The 27,461-nt window shown below is 36.2% G+C and overlaps 1 protein-coding gene across 2 annotated transcripts in view; it reads left to right on the forward strand.

Moving 5' to 3' along the window:
• Positions 1-27,461, forward strand: part of ZNF280C (zinc finger protein 280C) — a 66,449-nt gene that overhangs the window by 25,216 nt on the left and 13,772 nt on the right. For both annotated transcript variants that reach the window (XM_037989128.2, XM_007992678.3), the window contains 8 exons: positions 3,749-3,860; positions 6,760-6,930; positions 7,076-7,182; positions 12,982-13,205; positions 14,562-14,719; positions 15,913-16,013; positions 16,786-16,932; positions 23,173-23,304. In XM_037989128.2, coding sequence (XP_037845056.1) covers positions 3,749-3,860; positions 6,760-6,930; positions 7,076-7,182; positions 12,982-13,205; positions 14,562-14,719; positions 15,913-16,013; positions 16,786-16,932; positions 23,173-23,304 — 1,152 coding nt within the window. The remainder of the gene's footprint in view (positions 1-3,748; positions 3,861-6,759; positions 6,931-7,075; positions 7,183-12,981; positions 13,206-14,561; positions 14,720-15,912; positions 16,014-16,785; positions 16,933-23,172; positions 23,305-27,461) is intronic.

The following is a 27,461-nucleotide window of genomic DNA, read 5'->3' on the forward strand; positions in this document are numbered from 1 at the left end:
TTTGAGAGGCCAAGGCAGGCAGATCACTTGAGCCCAGGAGTTCGAGACCAGCCTGGCCAACATGGCAAGACCACATCTCTACAAAAATACAAAAAATTAGCTGGGCATAATGGTGCCCCACTTGTAGTCCCAGCTACTCAGGAGGCTGAGATGGGAGGATCGCTTGAGCCCTGGAGGTCAAGGCTGCAGTGAGCCAAGATCATACCACTGCATTCCAGCCTGGGTGACAGGGTGAGATCCTGATTCAAGAAAAAAACAAAAGCCAACACAAACCCCCAAAATTGTGAACTATCATAGCTAGTTACCTTTTCAGTAGAAAAATTATCCCCATCTTTATGATATAACTCAACCAAAACCCAAAATAATAACTGCAGGAATTATCCAACATGTTAATAAATCAGATAATATGCTTAAAATAGAGTATTGAAAACTATACTACCTAAACATGAGTGAAAAAGTATGATCAGGTTCAGCATAGTGGCTTATGCCTATAATCCTAACACTTCGGGAGGCTGAGGGAGGTGGATTGCTTGAGCTCAGTAGTTTGAGACCAGCCTGAGCAGCATGGTGAAACCCTGTCTCTCTTTAATAAAAAATAAAGACCGGGCACAATGGCTCATGCCTGTAATCCCAGCACTTTGGGAGGCCGAGGTGGGTGGATCACCTGAGATCAGGAGTTTGAGACCAGTCTGGCAAACATGGTGAAACCCCGTCTCTATTAAAAATACAAAAAAATTAGGCATGTTGGCACATGCCTGTAGTCCCAGCTATTTGGGAATCTGAGGCAGGAGAACCGCTTAAACCTGGGAGGCGGAGGTTGCAATGAGCTGAGTTCGCACCACTGCACTCCAGCCGAGGCAACAGAGTGAGACTCCATCTCATGAAAACAAAAAACAACAAAATAAAAAATTAAAACATTTAATCAGTAATGAAATGTTGGCATATTTGCAACATGAATAATGCATAATGGCAACATTTTAAAGTTAATAAACTGAAACAGGTGGTCTTAAATTGGAAAAAGTGTTCTGAAGTCATTATTGCTGCATATTCTGAAAAGATACTTTCATAGTTTAGCTTTTTTAAAAACTTTTAGTAAAAGTAATAGATAATAATACTTAACATTTACTGGCCTGTTAATATGTACAAGTCTTTGTGCTAATCTTACTTAATTCTTATGGCATCTTTATGAGGTAGGCACAATTTTTATTTTTTTATTTAATTTTTTTTGAGACAGTGTCTTGCTCTGTCTCCCAGGTGGGAGTGCAGTCGCACGATCTCAGCTCCCTGCAACCTCTGCCTCCCAGGTTCAAGAGATTCTCCTACCTCAGCCTCCTGAGTTGCTGGGATTATAGGCACGCACCACCACACCCAGTTAATTTTTGTATTTTTAGTAGAGACGGGGTTTCGCCATGGTGGCCAGGCTAGTCTCGAACTCCTGACCTCAAGTGATCTGCCCCCCCCTTGGCCTCCCAAAGTGTGGAGTTACAGGCGTGAGCCACTGCGCCAAGCTGAGGTAGGCACTATTATTATTCCCATTTTGTAGTTAAGGAAACTCAGGCTCAGAGAGGATAAATGATTCACTCAAGGACACACAGCTGGTAAATGATGGATCTGGTATTTCAATCCAGGATAACCCAGAATTTTTTAAATATGCATATACACACATCCATTTATACATTTAAGCATATACTTTATTTATTTAGGGACAGGGTCTTGCTCTGTCACCCAGTCTGAAATGCAGTAGCATGATCATAGCTCACTGCAGCCTCCAACTCCTGGGCTCAAGCGATCCTTCCACTTCAGCCTCCTAAGTAGCTGGGACTACAGGCATATACCACGATGCCCAACTCATTTGGCTTTTAATTATTTTTTAGAGATGGCAGGTGGGGGGGTCTCACTATGTTGCCCAGGCTGGTTTTGAACTCCTGGCCTCAAGCTATCCTCCGCCTCAGCCTTCCAAAGTGTTAGGATTACAGGCGTGAGCCACTGCTCAGCCCTGTTAAGTATGTACTTTTTAAATGGAAGCACTGCCTTAGAGCATTGGTGTACCCTTACAGTTCCCTAAGTCTCTTTCAGGGGTCTGTGAGGTTAAAACTATTGTCACAGACATTTGTGCTCTTCACTGTGTTGACATTGTAAAACTCTTCAGGTGATTGTAATGTGCAGCCAGAATTGAGAATGACAAATATTCTCAAATGAATTGAGAATCCTACATAAGGAAATTTTGTTTAAAAATTTTAAATCTGTTTCATTATCTGTGTCTCAACTCTTTCAGGCAGGGAAGGAGAGTATTATCTCTTTTAAAGCGAGTGTGATATAGCTTAAGGACACAGACTTTGTAATCAGGCAGACCTTAGTTCTGATTCCAGCTCCTTCATCTGTAACAGGCTGGGTTGTACTGGGAACCTTAACTACAAGATATTTTAGTTTACCTATTTATAAAATGTGAGATAATATTAGGTCTTTATTAGTACTGTTATGATGGCTATTAATATAATACATGTACTGTGAAAGAGGCAAGTACATTTTAAATACATAATTTTTAGTGGCTCTTATTTCAGTTGGAAAGGTAAATAACTTGAAGCTCAGAAGTGGCTTGCCCAGGGTAACATAGTTAAATAAATGGACAGGTCTTCTGAATCTCAGCCTATTGCCTAGTCTGCCTTACAGTTATATTTGTTACCTTTCTGAAATATTTTATGAGACATAAGAAATTCCCAATTGGAGAATTATTTAACAGGTTATTTGTTGAATAACGTGTCTGCTTTCTGAAATTGTGGTACTTAATTTATCGGAGATGTCACCTCGGAAAAGGTTGAAAGTGCTACCTTTATTCAGAGGAACTTCTGTTAACTATTTTTGGAAATTGCAAATGGATATTTTCCACTTTTAAACTTTTAAATAAAAAATATTTAGAGAAAATATTTATTTTGTGGTAAGATTGCACTTAGTCACAATTAAGTCATAGTCTAAAACCTAATCATCTTTCAAATTGTAAGCACAAAATAAGCAAGCAAAATCTTTATATCTTCATTATAAAAGTAATGTGTAAGGAGAGGTAGGTTAGAAAAGAAACAGGGAAGAGTACATACTGTATTTTGATTTTTGTTTTCTGTAGATGCTTAGGGTGACATTAGAGTATATCAGTCAGGGGACCATATTAATATATATTTGATATCTATTCCTCATTGTTCTCTGAACATTGTACTGGGAACATTGTTCTTTGTCATTGGATATTTCCAAAAAATATGTTATGTGATAGTATCATTTAATTTATTTAGTCATTTCTTTATTGTTAGGCATATAGGTTTTCAATTTTTGCTATTATAAATCATTCTTCATTAAATATTTTCATTTCTTTAGCATAGATTCTTAGAAATGGAGTAGTTGGAATAATTGGACCAGAGAATATGAACTTTTTTTTAAAGACCTTGTTATAGACACTGCCTAAATTTCCCCGCAGAAAAGTTGTTCCAAAATATAACCTCTACTTTGCCAGTAATATTATTTTTACATTTTAACGTTTTGTTTCAAACTGATTTTAGATTTACAGAAAAATTACAAAAAAATACAAAGTTTCCATATACCTCTCACTTAGTAGATGCTAATTTTGACAGAGACTAATAATTACCTTTGTGTTTTATACCATATTAGTAATTGGATTATTAAGATTCTTTATAGTATTGACGTACAGCTAAATTTACCTCTATAAAAGTTCATGAAACAAAATAATCATAACTTTTTACAGGATTTTACAAAGAATTCACAAGTTGGATCAGATAATTCTTCAGTTTTACTGTTTGACTCGACCCAGGAATCACTACCACCATCCCAAGACATACCAGCAATTTTTAGAGAAGGTTTGGTTTACCACTCTTTCATAAAAATTATAAATAGAGACTTGTTGAATATACATATGGAATTGAATTTGTTTTGAAGCCCATACCTTCATGTTAAGATTTTCATATATTATAACATGGAATCATTCCTGAATGCCTTTCTTGGGTGATATATAAAATTGTGTTTAGTAATACAATATTTTATTTATTTCTATTAAGTTGGCTAGCACATATTCTTTGCACTCTTTTTCACTTGGAACCAGCCATGGACTGAACAATCTTAATATAATTTCTGTGAGTCAAGGAAGTCTCCTGATGCCTTGAATACTCTGTGAAAACAAGTAGTAATTATTTGGAAGACACTTAGTATGAGAAAAGGTGCATGGTTATAGTTGATTTCTCAATATGCTAATGTTTTTCTATTCAAATAAATGATGTAGATGTGATAGTTAAACATGATTATAGATTAGTATTGTAAAATGAAAGAACTAAAGGAACAGTGATTTCCACATGGTAAGTACTCAGTAAATATACTTTGAAGTAATAATGGAAATTTTCCAGTTGAAGTGTTAGAGTTCTTTGATGTCCACCATAACAAAGTTCTTCATTAACCTAAAATAAATTAGTATGCCAATAAAGGAATTTTGTCTCATTGAAAAATTCTCTATAATCAAAGCAATTATTGTTCTCTATATTAGCTAGTTTAATATGTTTCACTAAATGGAAAGAGGAACACAATTTTTTTGAATATGTAATTATTTACTCATAAATTAGTATATAACCTTTACCAAACCAAAACAAAAAAATTGTGGTCATATGAATGTCAAAAATATTTTCCCGTTTTGATATTACTTGGTTTGATATTCACCTATCTAGGTATCACTTGCCTAGTTAGTAAAATAGCCAAGAACTAAAATAAACAGGGAGATAAAATAGTTGTTTTAACTCGGGTTTTGCAAAGCACATGATCTTTATTCATAGAAAAAATCTGAATTATTGAAACTTCCAAAGGGTAAAGACAGTGACTCCTACTGTCTCTCTAAGATTAATACAGCAGAGAGTGGAACTTTGTCCTGAATGGTAAATGGGGTTATAGTTAATTGGGAAGATACAGGTTTAAGCCTTTATTCTAAAGATTTCTGTGGCCTTTATCAAGTCATCTAACCTCTGTATACCTCAGTTTTCTCACATTATTAAAATACTTTCGTTTTTCTCACATAAAGCATTTATTCTCCAGACCTGAAATGAGCCATTTGGGTATTAAATTTTAATTCTTGGCAATCTCAGGGCTTTTTAAAGGCCCCCAAAAAATAAGTGGAAAGTGAAAAATGCATTATCAGTTATAAAGGATTTGACAATAAAGTTGTTAGAATAATAATCATGAATGATAATATGTGCTATATGTTCAGAAACATGATTAATGGACTCCTAAGATGATCATGGAAAGTTCTTAGAGAAAGTTGGATTTGAACTTGATTTTGAAGAATGAGGATAGGATTTTTATTAACACAGATAAGAAGAGTTGAGGTAGGGAACACCGCAAGCCAAACACAACAGAAATAAATAAGCTAAAGAGTCAGAATTTAAAACTATTGAACTCAGGTTGATTTTATTTAACTTAGATTTATCATGCTTAAAATAAGCATATTTAACAGTCTGTTTTTATTATCCAGCTGGTTGTATAATCAATTGCCTAGTCCAAAGTACTAGCACTCGTTGGTTGTTCAGGTACCCTAAGCATCTCAGAAAAATGTTAGTGGTTACACAAAAATTAGTCTTAGGTGCCTTCAGTATAGCTGGCAGTAATTATGTGCTTTGAGGATGGAAAAAATCATTTCTGTTTAAGGAAAAAATCATTTTTATCTCAGAGAATGAAACATAGATTTAATAGAGGAACCCACTAATGTAATACTTATTTTCCTGGCATGTATCTACTGTACTGCTTCTCCTATTAATGTAGTTGTGAGCTTTTAAAACATGACGTGCAGTTTTAGAAACCTTATCACAAAGTACAATTGTATATTATTTTCAAAAATCACTTGTGTTGGGTCTGGTTATAGCCTAAATAGCCCCACTTGTCTTGGGAATGCCCTGAATTATATAATCCTTTGGTCTTTAAGGTGATGGCTCTCAAACTCAGAACTATCTTTAGCAATGAAATTCTTACTCAAAATTTATGCAGAAATTAATAAAACGTAAAAGGGTTTCTTTATCTGACATACCCATTATATTTTCTAAGATAGACTCATTGGATTAAGGGGAACATACTTTGAAAGTCATCATATTAACTCTAAACCTTTTCACATGAATGAGTGAGGTATTATCATTCAAGATTAGTTGTTTCTACTTTGTATGTAGGGAGTAAACAAGATAATTTAAACCACCTGTTAGGTTGTTAGGTGGAAAAAGAACCAATTTGAATTTTCCGTTGCACATCTTAAGTTTTTTAAAAAACATTTAAAAGTGTTTCTCTAAGCGTTTAGAATAAATTTTTTAAATATTTTACAAACTCAAATGCATTTAAGCATCTAAATACAAGCTGATGTGTAGAATTTCAGCTCAGAGTATTCTCTGTGCTGTAACTTTTATTTATTTAGCTTGGAATTTTTTGTTATAACTTGTTTCATGATACTTGTTTTCTTTATTTGAAAGCATTTTTAAAGTTCTGTGTATAAAGTTTATTTTGTGAAGTAAAGATACGTAGTTCATAGTAGCTGTGCAATTTCTACTTGCTCATATAAATTTTAATCATTATTGTCATTTGTATGATATGCTTATTAAATTATATTACCTTTAATTTTGTTCCAAACTGTTTTTGCTCAATTTTAAATGTAAAGCCATTTTGGTAGCAGTTTTACATAAACAATATTCCATACTGAAATATTTACAAATATCTTTCTCACTATTTAAATCTTTGTAGGTATGAAAAATACTTCATATGTATTAAAACATCCTTCTACTTCTAAAGTAAACAGTGTTACTCCAAAAAAACCAAAGACCAGTGAAAATGTTCCTCAAATAAATCCCTCCACTTCATTGCCTTTAATTGGTTCTCCTCCAGTGACATCCTCCCAAGTTATGCTATCAAAAGGTAAACATGAAATCTGGCATGTAAAAAAAATTATTATTTATACATACATTTTAGAAATGGTGATGAATTTTAAAACCATTATTAGTGGTCATTTAAGGTTTTAAAAAGGTGAATTTGAGTCTTAAAAGTCCTTAATTTATTATAGGTACAAATACCTCATCTCCATATGATGCTGGAGCACATTACCTAAGAGCTTGTCCTAAGTGCAATGTTCAGTTCAATCTTTTGGATCCTTTGAAATACCACATGAAGGTAAAACTTTTTTCAAAATTCAGTTGTTAAAAATGTTTATAGATCCTTGAAAATATTAAAAATTAATATATAGTAAATGCTGGTTTATCCAGATATTTAGATAAGAAACCTTCTCATTGGCATTTCCATATAACTTAAGTTAAAATTGATATTCACAATGATTATATAAGATTTTAAAGTCCTTTCCAATGATGAAATTTTTTAAATTAAGTTATGGATAGAACTGGAGGCCATTATGTTAAGTGAAATAAGCCAAGCATAGAAAGACAAATGGATGTTATCACTCATATGTGAGAGCTAAAAAAGTTGATCTTCCAGAGGTATAGAGAGTAGAACAATAGTTGCCAGAGGCTGGGAAGGGTGTGTGTGGAGGAGTAGGGGAAGAGGAAGAGAGGTTGGTTATTATGCACAAAGATACAGTCACATAGGAGGAATAAGTTCTAATGTTTGGTGCAAAGTAGAGTGAAAAATTGCTAGGAGAGAGTACTTAAGATGCTGCCAACGCAGAAACATGGTAAATACTCGAGGTGATGGATACCTCAGACATCCTGATTTGATCATTACGTATTCTGTGCACTTAACAAAATATCACATGTACCCCATGATAATATACAAACATTATGTATCAATTTAAATTTTTTAAATTAAGTTCATATGCACTACAGTGTATGCATATTGTATTTTATTTTTGTTTGTTTGTTTGTTTGTTTGTTTATTTGAGACAGAGTCTTGCTCTGTCACCCAGGCTGGAGTGCAGTGGCACAATCTTGGCTTCCTGCAACCTTTGCCTCTCCAGTTCAAGCGATTCTCCTGCCTCAGCCTCCCGAGTAGCTGGGATTACACGTGGCGCCACCGTGCCTGGCCAATTTTTGTATTTTTAGTAGAGACGGGGTTTTGCCATGTTGGCCAGACTGGTCTCGAACTCCTGGCATCAAGTGGATGCACTGGCCTCAGCCTCCCAAAGTCCTGGGATTACAGGTGTGAGCCACCGCACCTGGCCTGCATTTTAATTTTAAATAAAAATAATGTACAAATTGGAATATTTTGTTGACTAAATTATGCCATTCTTCAAACTTCCTGTAAAGCAGTTGTTTTATTAGGTGCTTAATCTTTTGTGTAAAGTAAAAACTCCTTTTGTTTAGCTTATTTTTTGCCCATGGTGACATATGCATGTCACATTACCCTAAGAAAAGCTTGTTTTTGCCCATGGTGACATATGCATGTCACATTACCCTGTGAAAACCTTAGTCTTACATTTTAATTTTCAACACTCAAATAAATTTCTAATGATGGAGCATTTCATATGAAATGATAGTTTTAACTCAATCCATAATGTGGTTTATATAGTTATAAATGAATTCTAGCTTTCTATTAGTATAGGAAGCTCTTGAAATTAGGTTTTAGGTGATTTTCACAGTACTAATGGAGTATGGGATTAAGGTAACACTCCACTTAAAATATTTTAGTAGATATTACAGTATTCTGTTATGTGTTTATAAAGATGGTCTGTGTTCTCTTTGCATGCCCGATGTAAATGACAGGAAGGGGCAAAGGAGGCAAGAAAAAAAGTCAGTGTTGATTATATGTGGGAAAGAAGTAATGAGAAGAGTGCAAAACAAAGAAGAAGCAACTTAGAAAAAGGAATTGTTTACTATTTCAAAGATTGGCAAATTTTTATTAAAATTTGGCATTTTACAAAAAAAGAATTCTAAAATTCCAAATACAAACGTCTTTACTCTGACGCAAGACTGTATTGAGTCTTTTGCTGTTTCCACCTCCCTGAGTGTGTTTGGAAAAGGGGAATCCAAGTCCCACATTACCACTATTTTCCCATGGTGTCTTCCAGTTCTGTTTCATGGTGGTGGTCTTTAGGACATAGATGTATCCATCTTTTATGATTCATTGTGAGTGCGCCCTTGAGCATTTTTATAGTGTCCTTTTTGTCTGTTTAATGCTTTTTGTTTGATATCAGGCTCACGACCCTTGCTTTCTTATTGTTTCCACCTGCCTGTTTTATTCTTTACTTATCCTTTTACTTTCAACCCTCCCAAATCACTTTGTTTTTCTTCTTTCTTGCTTTCACCAGAGTTTTTTCTTTTGTGATCCTATATGAAAACTTTTCTTTTAGAAGTGGAGTTAAACCCATGTATATTCATTGGTAGGAGAAATTTAACTGGTCTGATAGGTTTAATTGGTCTTAGTTTTGTCACAGTGTTTTGTTATGCTGCTTTGTCCTTTTTTTTTTTTTTTTTAGTCTTTCACTTTGTGATTTTAGGGAAGTTTTTTCTTTTGTTTTCCACTCTACCTTGTTTTAGTATGTAGTCTTGTCTTTATTTAACTTTATTTAGTATTTATTTAGTATGTAGTCTTGAATTTTTGTAACACTTTATTGAGGTATGATTGACCTATAAAAATCTATATTTAATGTATACAACTCGATGAGTTTGGAGCTATGTATACATCCATGAAAACATTACAATTTGTGTCATAAACATAACCATCACCTTCAAAAGTTTCCTCCTACCCTCTATTACCTTTTTGTGATATGAACAAAATAGAAAATCTATGCTTTTAGCAGATTTTTTTTTTTTTTTTTTTTTTTTTTTTTGAGACGGAGTTTTGCTCTTGTTGCCCAGGTTAGAGTGCAATGGCGCAATCTCAGCTCACCGCAACCTCCACCTCCTCCTGGGTTCAAGCAATTCTCCCTTCTCAGCTTCCTGAGTAACTGGGATTACAGACATGTACCACCACACCCAGCTAATTTTGTATTTTTAGTAGAGATGGGCTTTCTCCATGTTGGTCAGGCTGGTCTCCAACTCCCAATCTCAGGTGATCTGCCTGCCTTGGCCTCCCAAAGTGCTGGGATTACAGGCGTGAGCTACTGCACCCAGCCAGATTTTTTAAGTATGTAATACAGTACTGTTAACTATATGCACTATTCTATATAGTAGATCTCTAGGACTTACTCATCTTGAATAACTGAACCTGTGTACCGTTTGACTAATACCTTCCCATTTTCCCCTCCCTCTAGCCCCTGGCAATCACAATTCCACTCTCTGCATCTATGAGTTTGACTATTTTAGATTCCTCGTGTAACAGAAATCATGTAATATTTGTCTGTCTGTGACTGGCTTATTTTCCTTAGCATGTTTTCGAGATCCATACATGTTGGTGCAAATAAGATTTCCTTCTGTTTTTACGGGTGAATAATATTCCATTTCTATGTGTGTGTATATATACCACATCTTCTTTATCCATTTGTATATTAATAGACGTTTAGATTGCTTTCATGTCTTGGCTATTATGAATAACCCTGCAGTGAACATGGGAGTACAGATGTCTCATTGGGATTCCGATTTCAGTTCCTTTGGGCGTATACACAGAAGTAGGATTACTGGATCATATGGTAGTTCTATTTTTAACTTTTTGAGAAACCTCCCATGTCTTCCATAGTGACTGCACCAATAAAATTCCCATCAACAGTGTAAAATGGTTCCCGTTTTTCCACATTCTTTTTTTTTTTTTTTTTTTTTTTTTTTTTTTTTTTTTTTGAGACGGAGTCTCGCTCTGTCGCCCAGGCTGGAGTGCAGTGGCCGGATCTCAGCTCACAGCAAGCTCCGCCTCCCGGGTTTACGCCATTCTCCTGCCTCAGCCTCCCGAGTAGCTGGGACTACAGGCGCCCGCCACCACGCCCGGCTAGTTTTTTGTATTTTTTAGTAGAGACGGGGTTTCACCGTGTTAGCCAGGATGGTCTCGATCTCCTGACCTCGTGATCCACCCGTCTCGGCCTCCCAAAGTGCTGGGATTACAGGCTTGAGCCACCGCGCCCGGCCAAGTTTTTCCACATTCTTACCAACACTTATCTTTTATCTTTTTGATATAGCTGTTCTAATAGGTGTGAGGGGATAGCTCATTGTAGTTTTGGTTTGCATTTCCCTAATGATTAGTGATGTTGAGCACTTTTGCACATACGTGCGTGTTGGCTACTCATGTGTCGTCTTTTGTCTATTCAATTCCTGTGTCCATTTTTAAAAATTGAGTTGTAGGAGTTTCTCGTATATTTTGGATTTTAACGCTTTCTCAGATACAGTTTCTCCTATTTTTTTCTCCAGTTATTCTTAGAGAATTCTAGAGAAATTCTGCAACTGTAAAATATACCCAATAAATAAATTAGTTTTATCTCATTGGATAAAAAAGGCTTTTGTATGAAAGTATTCCACATTAGGATCAGTTTATATGATGTCTTGATTTTATTCATGAGGTAGATTTCCCCTTCAGATATTTAGGCATTCTAGATAGAATATGTTGATATATTCAAAATGTAACTGATGCTTCTTTCTTTGTGTTCCACACATTTTCTAGCATGTTAAGTCTGGAGAATAGCAGGTTAGCTGTGCTCAAAGTCTGGTTCCAACCAGGCTTCACTTAAATATTACTGTGTTATTTTATAATCAAGTTTATACATAATGGCATATAAAACTACCTTTTAAGCTTTTTTTTTTTTTTTTTTTTTTTTTTTGAGACAGAGTCTCGCTCTGTCACCCAGACTGGAGTGCAGTGGCGCGACCTCAGCTCATTGCAACCTCTGCCTTCCGGGTTCAAGCAATTCTTCTGCCTCAGCCTCCTGAGTAGCTGGGACTACAGGCACGCACCACCATGCCCGGCTAATTTTTTTGTGTTTTTAATAGAGACAGAGTTTCACCATGGCCAGGCTGGTCTCGAACTCCTGACCTCGTGATCTGCCTGTCTCAGCCTCCCAAAGTGCTGGGATTATAGGCATGAGCCACCATGCCCGACCTGAGCTATTTTTTTAAAAAATTATTGTAGATTCGGGAATACATGCGCAAGTTTGTTAACAAGGGTATATTGCATGATGCTGAGGTTTGGACTTCTGATCCTGTCACCCAAATAGTGAACATAGTATGCAATAGGAAGTTTCTCTTCCCCTGCCCTCTTCCCTCCCTCCCAACATTTGGAGACCTCAGTGTAGTTTCCATCTTTATGTCTGTGTGTACCCAGTGTTTAGCTCCCACTTGTAAGTGAGAACATAAGATATTTAGTTTTCTGTTTCTGTGTTAATTCATTTAGGATAATGGCCTCCAGCTGCATCCATGTTGCTGCAAAGGACATTATTTCATTCTTTTTTATGGCTGTCTGGTATTCCATTGTGTATGTGTACCACATTTTCTTTATCCAATCCGCTGTTGATGGGCACCTAGGTTGATTCCATGTCTTTGCTATTGTGAATAGTGCTGTAATGAACATACAAGTGTAGGTGTCTTTTTGGTAGAACGATTTATTTCCCAGTGGGTATATACCCAGTAATGAGATTTCTGGGTCAAATGGTAGTTTGATTTTTAGTTATTTGAGAAATCTCCAAACTGTTTCCACAGGGGCTGAACTAATTTACATTCCTGCCAACAGTGTATAAGCATGTAAAGCTGTATCTTGACACAGATGTGAAATGGGTGATTTTGGGCCAAGAAAAAAATTATTATTAAATATTTACATCTAAAAAGAAAAATTGTAAAGAAAAAATATTAGATATATAAACATCCCTGATCTTAAGGTTTTCAATTTGTTTTTGAAGTTATTCCTTTATTATGATAGTAGGTGTTTATTGTTTGAATTTTTTTAGAATATATAAAAATGGAAGCCACAATTTTGGTGAATATCTTTCTAGGTACATTGCCAAGCATAGTTTTATATCATCTGGCCTTATATGTAAACTCAATCGTTTTTTGATATCTAATCTTTAAAAGAGCTATAAACAAGGCTCATATTTTTTTCCTCTTTCAGCATTGTTGTCCAGACATGATAACTAAATTTTTGGGAGTAATTGTTAAATCAGAACATCCATGTGCTGAAGACAAAAATAAGATTGATTCAGAGACAGGAAAGTTGATCATGTTAGTCAATGAGTTTTATTATGGAAGGCATGAAGGAGTCACTGAGAAAGAGCCAAAGACTTACACAACCTTTAAATGCTTCAGTTGCTCGAAAGTTCTTAAAAATAATATTAGGTATGTAAATATTTATTTTTATTTCTGTTTGAAAGTTGGAATATGACAGATAAGAATATAGTATCTTTACTTTGCTGTGCCATCCTCAGTAAGTAATTATAATACTTTTTACTAAGAGCAGAGGCAGATTATCATGTTGGAAAATTTTTGTTCCTTCCTGTATTTTAAGAGTTTGACTCTAGGATCCACCTAATTGTATTGTTTTCAGATAGCTTAAGAAAAGATAAAATGTATTTTAATTTAGGGGGAAATTATTTCTTTTCCCTGCATTTATTATTGAACTAGGAGGTTTCATGAGAAACTTATATTTTCTAGCTGTCTTTGAATCTTACTTTTCTTCATGTCACCAGAAGAACCACTATGCAGCATGACCTCCTCCATACTAACCTTATTTAAAGCTCAAATTTTTCAATTTTAAAATAAATTTCAGACATTTACCAAAACTAAAGAGAAGTGTTTTGGAGGTGTAAAAAAAGATAAAAACCCAAACCTTCACAATAATTGCTATCTAGGTTGATGACATTATCACTTTGTTTCAAGATTATTTTCTTCAGTGATTCATAATTGTAAATAGTTGACCCAGTCTTAAAATTGTTTACATTGAATATGCTTACTTTGAAATTCAGCAAAAAGTTTTAGTAAGCCCTTTGAAAATGGTATGTCCATTTATATTGTACTCTCTGCCATTGAACATCATAGTTACTTCTCCTCAGAAGCCTTTTAGAGAAGCTAAAATAGCAGACGGTAAAACTGAAAAACAGACGGTGCTACAAAGGGCACAGCCTGCTAAGAAAAATGAATAGTTTGTGCTAACAGTAAGCCAGTATAATTAGATAAAACAATAGGTTCTTGTAATTATAGGCATTAAAATTGCTATTGCATGCATTTAGAAACCAAGACACAAATAAAAATATACCAGCAGTTTGTCTTTTGAAGCGCTGAAACCTTCAAAGCTTTCAAAGATTTGTCTGTTCCCTGTAGCTGCTTTTGGTGGTAGGGTTTCCGTCCTTTCAGTATTTTATTTTAAAATGTAAGTAGTATTTTACGTATGGAAAAGAAGCCTGCTATTTTTCTTTGCAAAAAGTTTTAAATCTAAAATAATGATAAAGTGTTACAGCAAATTAGTGATGTTTCATACGACTACATTAATGGATTATTTTAAAAACAAAGATTAAAAAAACCTTACTGAGCCACTTAATGAAAATAAATTATTTAAAGTACACACTTTTCTAGAGGGCTTTCAGGCCTCGGAGATGTTATTTTGAGTAATAGAATTACATTTTTAAAATTTAGGTTCAGAGACTTTTCTTTGGTTATAAGTCTGAATTTTTGCTCTTATTGGCAAATTGTTTATAGGTTTATGAACCACATGAAACATCACTTGGAACTTGAGAAGCAGAACAACGAAAGCTGGGAAAACCACACCACCTGCCAGCACTGTTACCGGCAGTATCCCACACCCTTCCAACTGCAGTGCCACATTGAGAGTACACACACTCCCCATGAGTTTTCTAGTAAGTGAAAGTTTCTTTGGAATCCTGAATATTACTGACTTTGATCATCCGAACTGTGAGGAACCCTTAAAAATTCTGACAGAAAAATAAAAATAAGAAGTAGACTTTGTAATTTGAGGGCAAAATTGAAAAGAAAAATCATAACTTTTATAAACTTAGATTAAATGTGTTACTAAAGCCAGGTGTGATAGTGCATGCCTATACTCCCAGCTACTAAGGAGGCTGAGGCAGGAGGATCACTTGAGCCCTTGAGTTCAGTACTGTAGATTGCTGTGATCAATTGCACCTGTGAATAGCCACTGCACTCCAGCCTGAGCAGCATAGTAAGACCCTGCCTCTACAAAAAAAAAAAGTTGAAGAAAAAATATTGTTAAAATTGAAGTCCCTCGGTCGGGCGCAATGGCTCATGCCTGTAATCCCAGCACTCTGGGAGGCCGAGGTGGGTGGATCACCTGAAGTCAGTCGTTAGAGACCAGCCTGACCAACATGGAGAAACCCCATCTGTACTAAAAATACAAAATTAGCCGGGCGAGGTGGCGCGTGCCTGTAATCCCAGCTACTCAGGAGACTGAGGCAGGAGAATCACTTGAACCCAGGAGGTGGAGGTTGCAGTGAGGCAAAATGGCACCATTACACTCCAGCCTGGGCAACAAGAGTGAGACTCCATCTCAAAAAAAAAAAAAAAAAAATTGAAATCTTTCTTATAAACAATTCATTAGTGGAAACTTCCTTGGCATAACATGCATTGTGTGTAGGGGACTAAATTAGAACACCCAGATTCCATGGTTTTCAAATTTGAAATCAATTGTCTTGATTTACACTTTAGACAAAAAGTAACTGCAAAGTTAGTTAAGATTTAGAGTCTGAGAAGCGAACAGATTTGGTTCATATTCCAACTTTGCCTTTTACTACAACTGTGAGATCTCAAGCAAGTTACTTAATTTTTCTGTACTTCTGGTTCCTCATCTGAAAAATAGGAATAAAAAATAACAGTACCTTCCTCAGTGATGTTACAAGAATTAAATAAGCTAATATATCCTTGGAACAGCATTACAGAGTTAACAGCTATAAAATTGTTAGAACCACATCACTATTACTTCTATTATTATTACTTGTTGTTGTTATGGATGTACAAAATGAATCTTTTTTATACACATCCTTAAATGGTATAATGTGTTTTTTTCCACTTTCAGCTATTTGCAAAATCTGTGAATTATCATTTGAAACAGAGCATATTCTTTTACAACATATGAAGGACACCCATAAACCTGGTGAAATGCCATATGTTTGCCAGGTACACATTTTGTTGTGTAGTTAAGTGTTTGTTTAATTTTCATGTGCCATGAAATAGTATTGTTCTTTTGATTTTTTTTTAAAGCCATTTAAGTAAAATTAGTTACTATGCTAAAATTGAAGACCCTCTTCATTAGTGGAAACCCCCTTGGGATTAACTCATGCATTATAAATAAGGGGGTGGAGTAGATTTTGCCTGTGGGTTGTACTTTGCTGACCTCTGCACTAGATGAGGAAATGCCCTACTAGAGAAAGACAAATATGTGGATTATCATATAGGAAAGATTGTAGATATGCTAGAGAAATAGGAAGATCTCTTAGTTGTAGAAAACCGATTTAAATGCTTTGGGGTCAGTGTTCCAGAATTTGAAGTGGCTTCCAGTAATAAGGAAGTGAGATAAAAATAAATTGACACTGGCATAGCAATGGATGCTATGTAAAATCTGAAGAAGAGAGTACTCTGTTTTATATAGCAGGAAACTTTTTAGAACAAGATTTGGCAGAGCTTGAAAATTCGCATCAAGATAGGGGTGGTAGATTTGAAAAGAAGAAGAGAGTCTTACTGTGTTTTGAAATATGTGCCTAAACTTTGAAAGATATCTTTCAAATGTTATCTTTATTACTTGCAGTAATATGATTCTTAGTTGTATAGGCGGCAGAGCTGTACTAGTAGTACATGTTCTTCCAAACAGATGACCCGTTATTGCTACTTTGATGTAATTGCAAGAAGTTATAAAATTTCAAGTTAAACTAAGCCTTCTTTATATTTCTAGGTTTGCCAGTTTAGATCATCAACATTTTCTGATGTAGAAGCTCATTTTAGAGCAGCCCATGAAAACACTAAGAACTTGCTATGTCCATTTTGCCTCAAAGTTAGTAAAATGGCAACCCCCTACATGAATCATTACATGAAGCATCAGGTGAGATTAAGCAGTTCTTATTTGTTCATGTTGTCTTAGTGAAAAGATACAGATCTATATGTATAGATCTATAGCTACATCTTTATCTATCTATAACTTAGAACATTGGTTAGATTTGTTCTGAACAGAAAGCAAAGTTGTTCCGAATGACACAATTAATTTATAATTTATGCTGAATAACTTGTGAAACTTTCACTTATTTTCTTTGCTTGCTTTCTGATGATGCTGAGACTCTTATAAATAGTCAGAGTTCTGAAAGATAGCTAGAAATAGGAACCCCAAAGTGGAGGAAAAAAACAGAAAATTCATGAAATGCTTAAGTTAGATATTTCAGGACCTAAGGGTGGTGGGACTGGGAATGATTTTGGAGGTGCTTATCAAGAGCAGGAAAAAATAAGTTCGAATGGAGGAACATAAGATTAAGGACTCATAGCCTTGTGTTTTCCTCTTTGTCTTGAAATCTTATTTCTACTTTCTAGCCCACTTTTTATTATGAGACATGTGGTTGTCATCAGTGACCCAGAATTAACTTTTGTAGCAGCCATTAACAAAGGAAACAGCAAGAACACTTATGACCAGATATGTGAACTACACCAGAGAACTATATTTAGGTTGTAACTTACTTCCTTTGTGACTTTTGCCAGTTCTGCTATATAATTTCTGGGATACCAGTATTGATGCTTGCATCTTTCCCTTGAATTCTGATTTTATGCTTACTGATTCTTTTCCCCAATTAGAGCATCCTGTGGGCTGAAAACTTTGATGAAACAGTGGGCCTATTCTTGAGTGTTTGAAACAGCAATAGTGCCTTTGCCAAAAATCAGAAGTCAATGGATTTACTAAATCTAGTCATGTAATCGAGTTTTACCTCCTCACTGATCAGCTCATTACATTTTCTTAGTATTAATTGCATTGTCTCGGCAAGTTCATTCAGTACTGGCGCTAACGTAGCCCTTGATTGTAGTCGTTGGATGATCATGAAATCAACTTGTAGTTAATTGGAAAAAAAGTCATAAAAATGGAATTTCCAAATACATTCGGATTACCTGTGTTATGACTTAGATGGTATCAGTGTCTTTTTTTTTTATCCTGGTAGGCCATCTCACCCTTAAAAACCTTTGGCAAAATCTTTCTAGGGTTTCCCCCAACAGTGTTCACTCAAACGTTAATAAGTGTTTCCCTCTTAACTTGTTCCTAGTGAAAGAAATTTAGTGAATGGCTGGATTTACAAAATTCATAGGGGTGTTTTTTCTTTATTTTTAAAAACAAGACTTTTCAGAGCTTTCAATATGCTAATATTGTAAATCTCTAAGCAAGGGACATAGTATGTGATGGTCCTCAAACATTTTTAACCTTTGAGCCCTTTATTTGCACAGTACCTATTAACATTTCTTGAGGTATAGAGTTTGGGAAACACTATTCTTGGTGGTCTGTATTTCATTTTTTGGCCTTCAATTTTGAAAAGAAGAATGGAACATAAAGCAGTATCTCTGACTGTCTAATTATAGGTCTTCTAACATAATTCTTTCGCCTATGCTTTACTAAGCTCTAGAGTGATATACATGTAGATTCGAAAGGAGTGATAACATGCTTAGAAAGGTAAGAAAGACACAGTGAACCCACTTTGTGAGCTGTCTCATAAGTGGTTTATCTGATCTGTAGTCATTCTTCATACCCTAAATTGTATGCCTTAACTTACTGTATGTATTGGAAAGAGTTACCCAACAGGTCTGAGTTGCTCAAATATTGCACAATTTCAGAAGTACCTGCTTGTATAAGTGCCCCTTGGCTAAATCTTAGAAATTGAGCTCCTAAAATGTTCTTAATTGATAAGAGTGTTTTACATGCCTGGAACCTTGAGCCATGTTGTAACAGTTTGTCAAGAAAATTTACACCAAAAAAATACGGTTATGGTGACCACTTGCTTTTCTTGCAGTGGAGGGAGTCGTCTGAAAATTTGGTGGCTTACCCCCATGAAAAACCTAAGCTCTTAGACTCAAGAGAGCTTTCCCATCAAGCAACACTTTATAGGTGTTGCTGCAGTTCAGTGCTGAGGGATTATATGCGTATTGCTGCAGTTCATTGCTGAGGGATTAAGTGTGTCCTGTGTGACTCCACTGGAATGCAACTCTTAGAAGTTGGCACCTGGTAATCCTCTAGAAGCTATCCAGTGCATCATTTTCCTTTATTAATCCTGCTCTGTACCCTTACACTGTACTAAAACATAGCCGTGAGTCTAACAGTGTCTTAAGTCCTATCGATCCTTCTGCTGAATCATCACATCTGGGAGTAGTCTTAGGGACCACTGAGGTGCCATAGGTGCTATCTTAGTCTGTTTGAGCTGCTATAACATGCTATTATACCACTGACTGGGAAGCTTAAACAACAAGAACTTATTTCTCTCTGTTCTAGAGGCTGTAAAGTCCAAGATCAGGGCACCAGCTGTTCAGTGTCTGGTGAGGACCTGCTTCCTTGTTCATAGATGGCCATATTCTCACTGTCTCTTCACATGGGGGAAGGGGTGGAGAGAGCTGTCTGGGGTCCCTTTTACAAGGATGCTAATCCCATTATGACAGCTCCACCATCATAATCTAAATACTTTCCGAAAGCTCCACCTCCCAATACCATTACATTGGAAATTAGGATTTTACCGTATGAATTGGGGGGCGGGGAGTGGGGGCACATGCATTCAGTCCATTTCAGGTGCTCAATTTTTTTTGTTAAGTTTGGAGTACCTAAAGAGTAGGCAGTCAGCAGTGAAGAGGTAAGATTCTATTGATGAGGATCATCAGGCTTCTCTGAAGGTATTTGCAGTTTGCATAATTATTCACAAAAGACTCAAAAACCTGAGCTGACCAGTATTATAAGCTTGTAATTGAGATGGCATTATTAGTGCAATTTTATATAATAAGAATTATTGATTCTATTTTATTCTTTTTGAAGACTTGGATTGCAACTTTTTCCTAAAAATAATATATTATTATGTCTTGAGTGATTTTGGAGTTAGCAATGCAGTTTATACATTTTTTAACAAAGGATGAAAGACTCCAGATGTGTTACATATCCTCATTAGCTCTTTAATAATAACAATAAGCAGTTAACATGTACTAATCACTTACCATTTGACAGCCACTGGTGCTTTTACATGCATTATCTTGTTTAATCTTCACAGCCACCCTATGAGGCAGGTATATGATTGTTTCCATTTTATAGTTGAGGAAACAAAGCTTTATAGAAAGTAATTTGCCCAGTGTCACATTCCCTAATAAATGGTGGAGCCAAAAATTGATTTCTAGCCCAAGCTTCCACTGCAGACTCATATTCCACATTGACATTAGGTCTAAAGGCAGAAATTACAGATAGTTACCCTTGAAAATCCCTCAAATGGGCCAGGCGCAGTGGCTCATGCCTGTAATCCCAGCATTTTGAGAGGCCGAGGCAGGTGGATCACCTGAGGCCAGGAGTTTGAGACTAGCCTGGCCAACATGGTGAAACCCTGTCTCTACCAAAAATTAGCTGGGTGTGGTGGTGCATGCCTGTAATCCCAGCTACTTGGGAGGCTGAGGGGGGAGAATCGCTTGAACCCCGGAGACAAGTTGCATTGAGCCAAGATGATGCCACTGCACTCCAGCCTGGGAGACAAAACGAGACACTGTCTCAAAAAAAAAAAAGAAAAAAACTCTTATATCACCCAAAACCATATAGTATGCATGTAAAGAAGTTCAACACTTAACTTTTTCTCTACCCTTGGAACAAGTTACTGTTTCTTTTGTTAAACAATTTATTTTAAAAATGTATTAGTTGGGCATGGTGACTCACACCTGTAATCCCAGCACTTTGGGAGGCCGAGGGGAGTGGATCACTTGAGGTCAGGAGTTCGAGACCAGCCTGGCCCCATCTCTACTAAAAATACAAAATTAGCGGGGTGTGGTGGCAGGCGCCTGTAATCCCAGCTACTTGGGAAGCTGAGGCAGGAGAACTGCTTGAACCCAGGAGGCGGAGGTTGCAGTGAGTCAAGGTCACGCCATTTCTCTCCAGCCTGGGCAACAAAAGCAAAACTATCTCAAAAAACAAAAAAAAAGTATAATCATCTGCGATCATTCGCACAATGCAAGCATACATACATAAGAGAGATATGCAGGATTTGAGTCCAACTGAGGGAATAGTAGATTAATGTCTCCCATCTTGGGGCTCTGGACAAATAAATACTCATTGAATGAAATGGCAGACCCTTTGAACTAGTTAAATTGTGACTGCTGCTCATTTGTACTCTGTCAGTCTCTTGCCTCACTTTATTTCTTTATTTAACAAATACTTGAGTGCCTAATAAATGTCAAGGACTGTTTTAGGTACTGGGGATACAGAAGTAAGCAAAGCAAGGTTTGTGCTTGCTAAAATTTGCATCATGGTAGAGAAGGATTTGTGTGTGTATGTGATGTCTGAATGTATATGTGTGCCAGCTGATGGTAAGTACCATGGGAAGAAAATATAGATAGAGGGAATGCCAGGGCTCAGATGAAGGAGTGGTTTCTGTTTTTTAAATGATGTAGTTAAAGAGGGCTTCTCCAAAGGGAATAAGAGAGTAAATCATGTGGCTTACTCATCTGGGAGAGAATGTTCTGGGTAGAGGGAACAGTAAGTAGTAGGTAGACAGTGAGGTGAACATATACCTAGGATATTCAAGGAAGAGCAAGAGGCCAGTGTGGCTGGAGCACGGTAAACAAGTGAGAGGAAACGTAGTAGTAGATGAGGTTGTAGCAATAAAATGTAAACCAGATCATTTAAGGACTTGTAAGCCAGAGTCAGGATTCTGGAGTGTTATGGAAAGCCATTGGAGGGTTTAACCATGTGAAAGATCTGTAACATTTTAAGATCGCTCTGACAGCTATGGGAAGAATAGACTGTAGAAGGAGAAAGGATAGAAATAGGGAGAAAATAGGAGGCTATTGCAAGAGTCCTCGTAAGTGGCTCAGAGAAGTATGGTAACAGTGATTGGAGGTGATGAGAAATTGAAAAATTATAAATTTTTTTAAGGTATCACTGACAGGTTTTATTAATTTGTTGAATGTGGGATGTAAGAGAAAGAGAAGAGTTCAGAGTGACCAAGTATTTTTGTCCTGAGCAGCTGCAAGAATTTAGTTCCCATATACTGAGATATTGGGAAGAGTAGGGAAGGTACAGATTTTGTGCCCTTCCCCACTCAGGATGAATGAGAGGGAATCTAGAGTTCAACTTTTTTGTCCATGTTGATTTGAAATACCTATTAAACATCAAGAGATGTCAGGTAGGCAGTGGGTGGATGCTATTTAAAGCCATGAAACTGGATGAGGTATAGGTAGAGAAAAAATCTGTGGGAACTATACTCCAGAGAAACATTCTATCCATCATCTTAATTTGCTGTCTGTTACTTGGCTGAGTTTTTCTTCTTTCCCCTTCTCTCTTGAGCACCTACAGGTAAATCTGTTTGTGTTTACTGTGCCTATGGTATGATCCAGTACACCACACTTCTAAAATAGTCTGAAGGTCAAACTAAAATAGTAATGCAAACACCTTATCTTTATATATTGCTTTGAACTTTGTAAAGAGCTTTTATTTAGCAAATGCCTTTTGTGCACCAGTAACTCTACTAGGTACTTTCATACATGTTACCTCCTTTGGTTTTCCTAAAAGATTGTTTGTGTTTTATATGCAAGTAATGATGAGCTGGTGGAGATACATCTTTAAAGAAAGCATTCTTTTGTATTTGTATGTTGTTTTAAATTTATAATAAATATAAAATATATTTTAATTAATGAGAACAGATACATAAAGATTGCAATTGATAATGTATGGTAGAAAGAACACTAACCAGCTATGGGCAAGTGACAAATTTCTCTTGGGTCCTATTTCCCATTGGTAAAATAATAATGGGACTAGGGTTTGAGGAGGAATTTAGTCAAGGGTATCTCAAACAATAGATTGGAATCCATTCTTATTTATGCCACTACAATCAGTATAGAACTTTTCCAATTAAAATCTAATTATATACTTTTTATGTTTTATCCTTATATGGTAACTAATGCTTTTGAAACTCAAATACACAAGGAGAACTTTTAAATAATAGATCATTTCGAATTGTCTGTGGTGGGAGATGATAAAATTCTGGTTGTAAATTTATTTAGATTTTAGAATTAAGAGCAATTTCAGGTCCTAGGATTTGTGGTGGTGGAAGTTATTATATCTAATCTTCTCTGTAAACAGAAAAAAGGGGTTCATCGTTGCCCAAAATGCAGACTACAATTTTTGACCAGCAAGGAGAAAGCTGAACATAAGGCACAGCATCGTACATTTATAAAGCCTAAAGAACTAGAAGGATTGCCTCCTGGAACAAAAGTGAGTTTGTGAGGGGGTTTTTGGTGGTTTTTTGCACATTCTATTAATTTTTTATTTTTTATTATTATGGATAGAAGGAATAAGATCTAGTGTTAGGAAGCTCACTGGGCAACAGTAGTCAATAATAATTTATTGTATATTTCAAAATAACTAGAAGAGTGGAATTGGAATGTTCCTAATACAAATAAATGATAAATGCTTGAGGTGATGGATACCCCAGTTACCCTGATATGATCATTACATATTGTATGCTTGTATCAAAATATCACATGCACCCCAAAAGTGAGTTTTAAATATGCTGTATTTTTAACATTTTGTATGATAATAGAAACAAACTATTGCCTGGTTTTATCTATTGAATATAATATTAAAATTGACCTCTGATTGTTATTAAGGCTTTAATTTTAGGTTTTATCCTTCTTATGCTTGTAAAGAAAAACTTCTAACCATTGTTTTATTAGTTGATTGACGTCGTTTGTTGGAGGGGTATTTCTAGTGCAACTAGATTGTAGACTAAGTCGACAGGTTGTTTCAATGTTCTGTAGGCTGTTTTTGAGCTATTCCAGTTGTCAATGTGTATGTCTTTCAGTTGCTAGACTATAAGATACTTAAGATCAGGAATTACATTTATCTTTGTGTCCCCAGCATCTGTCGTAGTGCCTTGAATGCCATAGGTTTGTTGAAGTTGGTATTACTAATCTCTCAGAGAAGCAAGTGTTGCTCCTGAATAGCATAGCATTGCTGTTTTTCATGAGCAAGCACACATCAGACTACAAATTTCTTTCTCCTTGTTTGCCTTATATACATAAGTTTTCTTTTTTTTTTTTTTTTTTTTTTTTTTGGAGACAGTCACTCTATGCCTCAGGCTGGAGTGCAGTGGCGCGATCTCAGCTCACTGCAGCCTCTGCCTCCTGGGTTCAAGTGATTCTCGTGCCTCAGCCTCCCAGGTAGTTGGGATTACAGGCGTGCAGCATGATGTCCAGCTAATTGTTTGTATTTTTAATAGAGACCGGGTTTCACCAACATGGCCAGGCTGGTCTCAAACTCCTGGCCTCAAGTGATCTGCCCGCCTCGGTCTCCCAAAGTGCGGGGTTACAGGCATGAGCTGCCACACCTGGCCCTCCAACTTCTTTACGTAAAGTTAGCTCTTGAATATTTTCTCCAGTGAAGAGCTATATAATCCAAGGTGAGATAATCCCCACGTATTTGTATTTCATTTTGAGTACATACTTTTGAATGCGAGTATGTCTGCCATTTAAATTAACAAAAATAATATAAAACAATTATCTGAATATCTAGTGTAAGATAAACCATCTGGCATCTTCTGTGCAATCCATTTGTTCCATGTTGATATTAGACATGCAGAATGTTAATGTAGGCAGAACAGTCCTCTCTCACATCTTCCCTTATTAATAAGATACCAGTAGTAATGGTAATATTGGTAATAATGATACTATATGTCTTATAACACTTTAGAATTAAGTGTTCAGTGTGCCTTTCCATACATTTTATTATTTAACCTTTGTGGTGATCCAATGAGATAGACAAGGCAGGTATTATCCCCGTATTAGAGATGAAGAGGTTCAGAGAGGCTAAATTCCTTACTCAAGGTCATGTAGCTAGGACGAGGTAGTACTAAGATTCTTAAACTTGGATTTTTTGACTTCTCCAGTGCTTTCAAAAAATTTATTTTCAGTTTGCAAGCTAACAAGTTCTGCTTCAGTGCTTTTCTATGATACTTCATATATTTCATAGGACTTCACAGAAGCTGTTCTTCAAGTACATGGGGGGAATGTAGTCAAATGATTAAAGAGAATGTTAGTGGGTGACTGTTTTCTATTATTAACCAGTAGATACAAACATTTTCTTTTTCCAAATAGTAAATGATAAATTTTATATGTTACCATTAAGGAAATTCTGAGCATTATTATAACTACCATGCTGTATGATGAATTGATGTAAGCTCCACCATAACCTTGGAAGCAGAAATCGTGCCCCCTGATCCACCAGGAAGAGGTCACATTTACTGAAAATCTGTTTTATAGTTACCAGAGGGTAATTCAGGCCTCTGTATTACATTTTGACGTCTCTATTTGTGAAAGCCTTTTAGTTAGGGGTTTTTTTTGTTTGTTTGTTTTTTGAGACGGGATCTCTCTCTGTCACCCAGGTTGGAGTGTAGTGGTGCCATCTCAGCTCACTGCAACCTCTGCCTCCTAGGTGCAAGCTGGGACCACAGGCCACAGGTGGATGTCACCATGCCCAACTAATTTTGTTGCATTTTTGGTAGAGATGAGTTGCCCAGGCTGGTCTCAAACTCCTGAGCTCAGGCAGTCCACCCACCTTGGCCTCCCAAAGTGCTGGGATTGCAGGTGTGACCCACCACACCCGGCCCCTTTTAATTCTGTCAAAGCGTAAAATAGCTATGCAGTGTGCTCTTTCGATATTCATCTAATTTGTACTAACTCCTAATTATTCGTTAATATCTGTTAACATACAATTATTATCAATATAAAACTAATATTACAACAGTAAGTAAATATCAAGATAAATTTAGAATAAGTGGAAGGCTTCCACCATTTAGAATAAGTGGAAGGCTTATCTGATTGCAGTTTTATACTTGCCACTTTCAAAATAATGATTTTAACTTTTTGTATTGTAGTGATTTTTTGGTAACAGTGTTATTGAGATATAATTCATATACCACACAATTTACCCATTTACAGTGTACACAGTTCAGTGGTTTTTAGCATATTCAGATTTGGGCAAACATCACTACAATAAATTTTAAAACATTTTTATCACCCTCAAAAGAAACCCCATACCCTTTAGCATTCACTATTTCCCCTCCACTAGCCCTGTGCAAACTTTAGTCAGCTTTTAGTCTCTATGGATTTTCCCATTCTGGACGTTTGGTGTTGAATCATACAATATGTCATCTTTAGGGACTGGTTTCTTTCGCTTAGCATAGTGTTTTGCAGCTTCATTGATATTGTACCATGTTCCAGTACTTCATTCTTTTTTGTGGCTGAGTAATACTGCACTGCATAGAAATTCTACCTTTATTTATGCTTTCATCTATTGGTGGGCATATCCATTTGTCTTTCTGATCATCCATCTTTACATTCTTTCAATATGCAGTAGGTAATACTGCACTGCATAGATATTCTACCTTTTATTTATCCTTTCATCTGTTGGTGGGCATAATTCTCTTTTCTATATACATCCACTGCAGTTTTTGCAAGTACAATACTAACTGTAATAAAGCCTTTGTAAATCATATGATGAGGTAAGAAACATGTAAACTGCCAATCAAAATTGCCATTTGGGTCATTTGTTTTTTGAAAACACAGTTATCCTATTGGAATTTTTACATCCACTGCAAGTAAAGCTCATACAAGTAAGCCAAGGGGACGTATAGCTAAGTCCAAAGCAAAACCCTCTTACAAGCAAAAACGAGAGTGCAACAGAAAAAGTTTCCTCTTTTCAGCTGTAATGCTGCTGTAAAAAATCATGTACAAGTTTTTGTGTGAACATATGTTTTCATTTCTCTTGGGTATAATACCTCTGAATACAATGGTGGAGTCAAATGGTAACTCTTACCTTTAATATTTTGAGAAACTGCCAAACTGTTTCTCTTTTTTTGTTGTTTTGTTTTTTGTTTTGTTTTGTTTTGTTTTGTTTGAGATGGGGTCTCGCTCTGTTGCCCAGGCTGGAGTGCAGTGGTGTGATCTTGGCACACTGCAACCTCCGCCTCCTGGGTTCAAGTGATTTTCCTGCCTCAGCCTCCTGAGTAGCTGGGATTACAGGTACCTGCCACCGTGCCTGGCTAATTTTTTGTATTTTTAAAAGAAATGGAGTTTCACCATTGTTGGCCAGGCTGGTCTCAAACTCCTGACCTCAAGTGATCCGCCCACCTCGGCCTCCCAAAGTTCAGGGATTACAGGCCTAAGCCACCACACCTGGTCTGCCAAACTGTTTTTCATTATAACTACACTGTTGTGCATTCCCACCAGCAGTGTATGAGGGTTCTCATTTTCCTATGTCTTAGCCAATACTTGTTATTTTGTTATTGTCTGTTTATTACAGCCATTCTGGTTGGTGTGAAGGAACATCTCATTTGGGAATTGATTTGCATTTCCCTGATGACTAATGATGTG

The sequence above is a fragment of the Chlorocebus sabaeus genome, chromosome X, assembly GCF_047675955.1.
Source record: "Chlorocebus sabaeus isolate Y175 chromosome X, mChlSab1.0.hap1, whole genome shotgun sequence".
NCBI classification, from domain to species: Eukaryota; Metazoa; Chordata; class Mammalia; order Primates; family Cercopithecidae; genus Chlorocebus; species Chlorocebus sabaeus.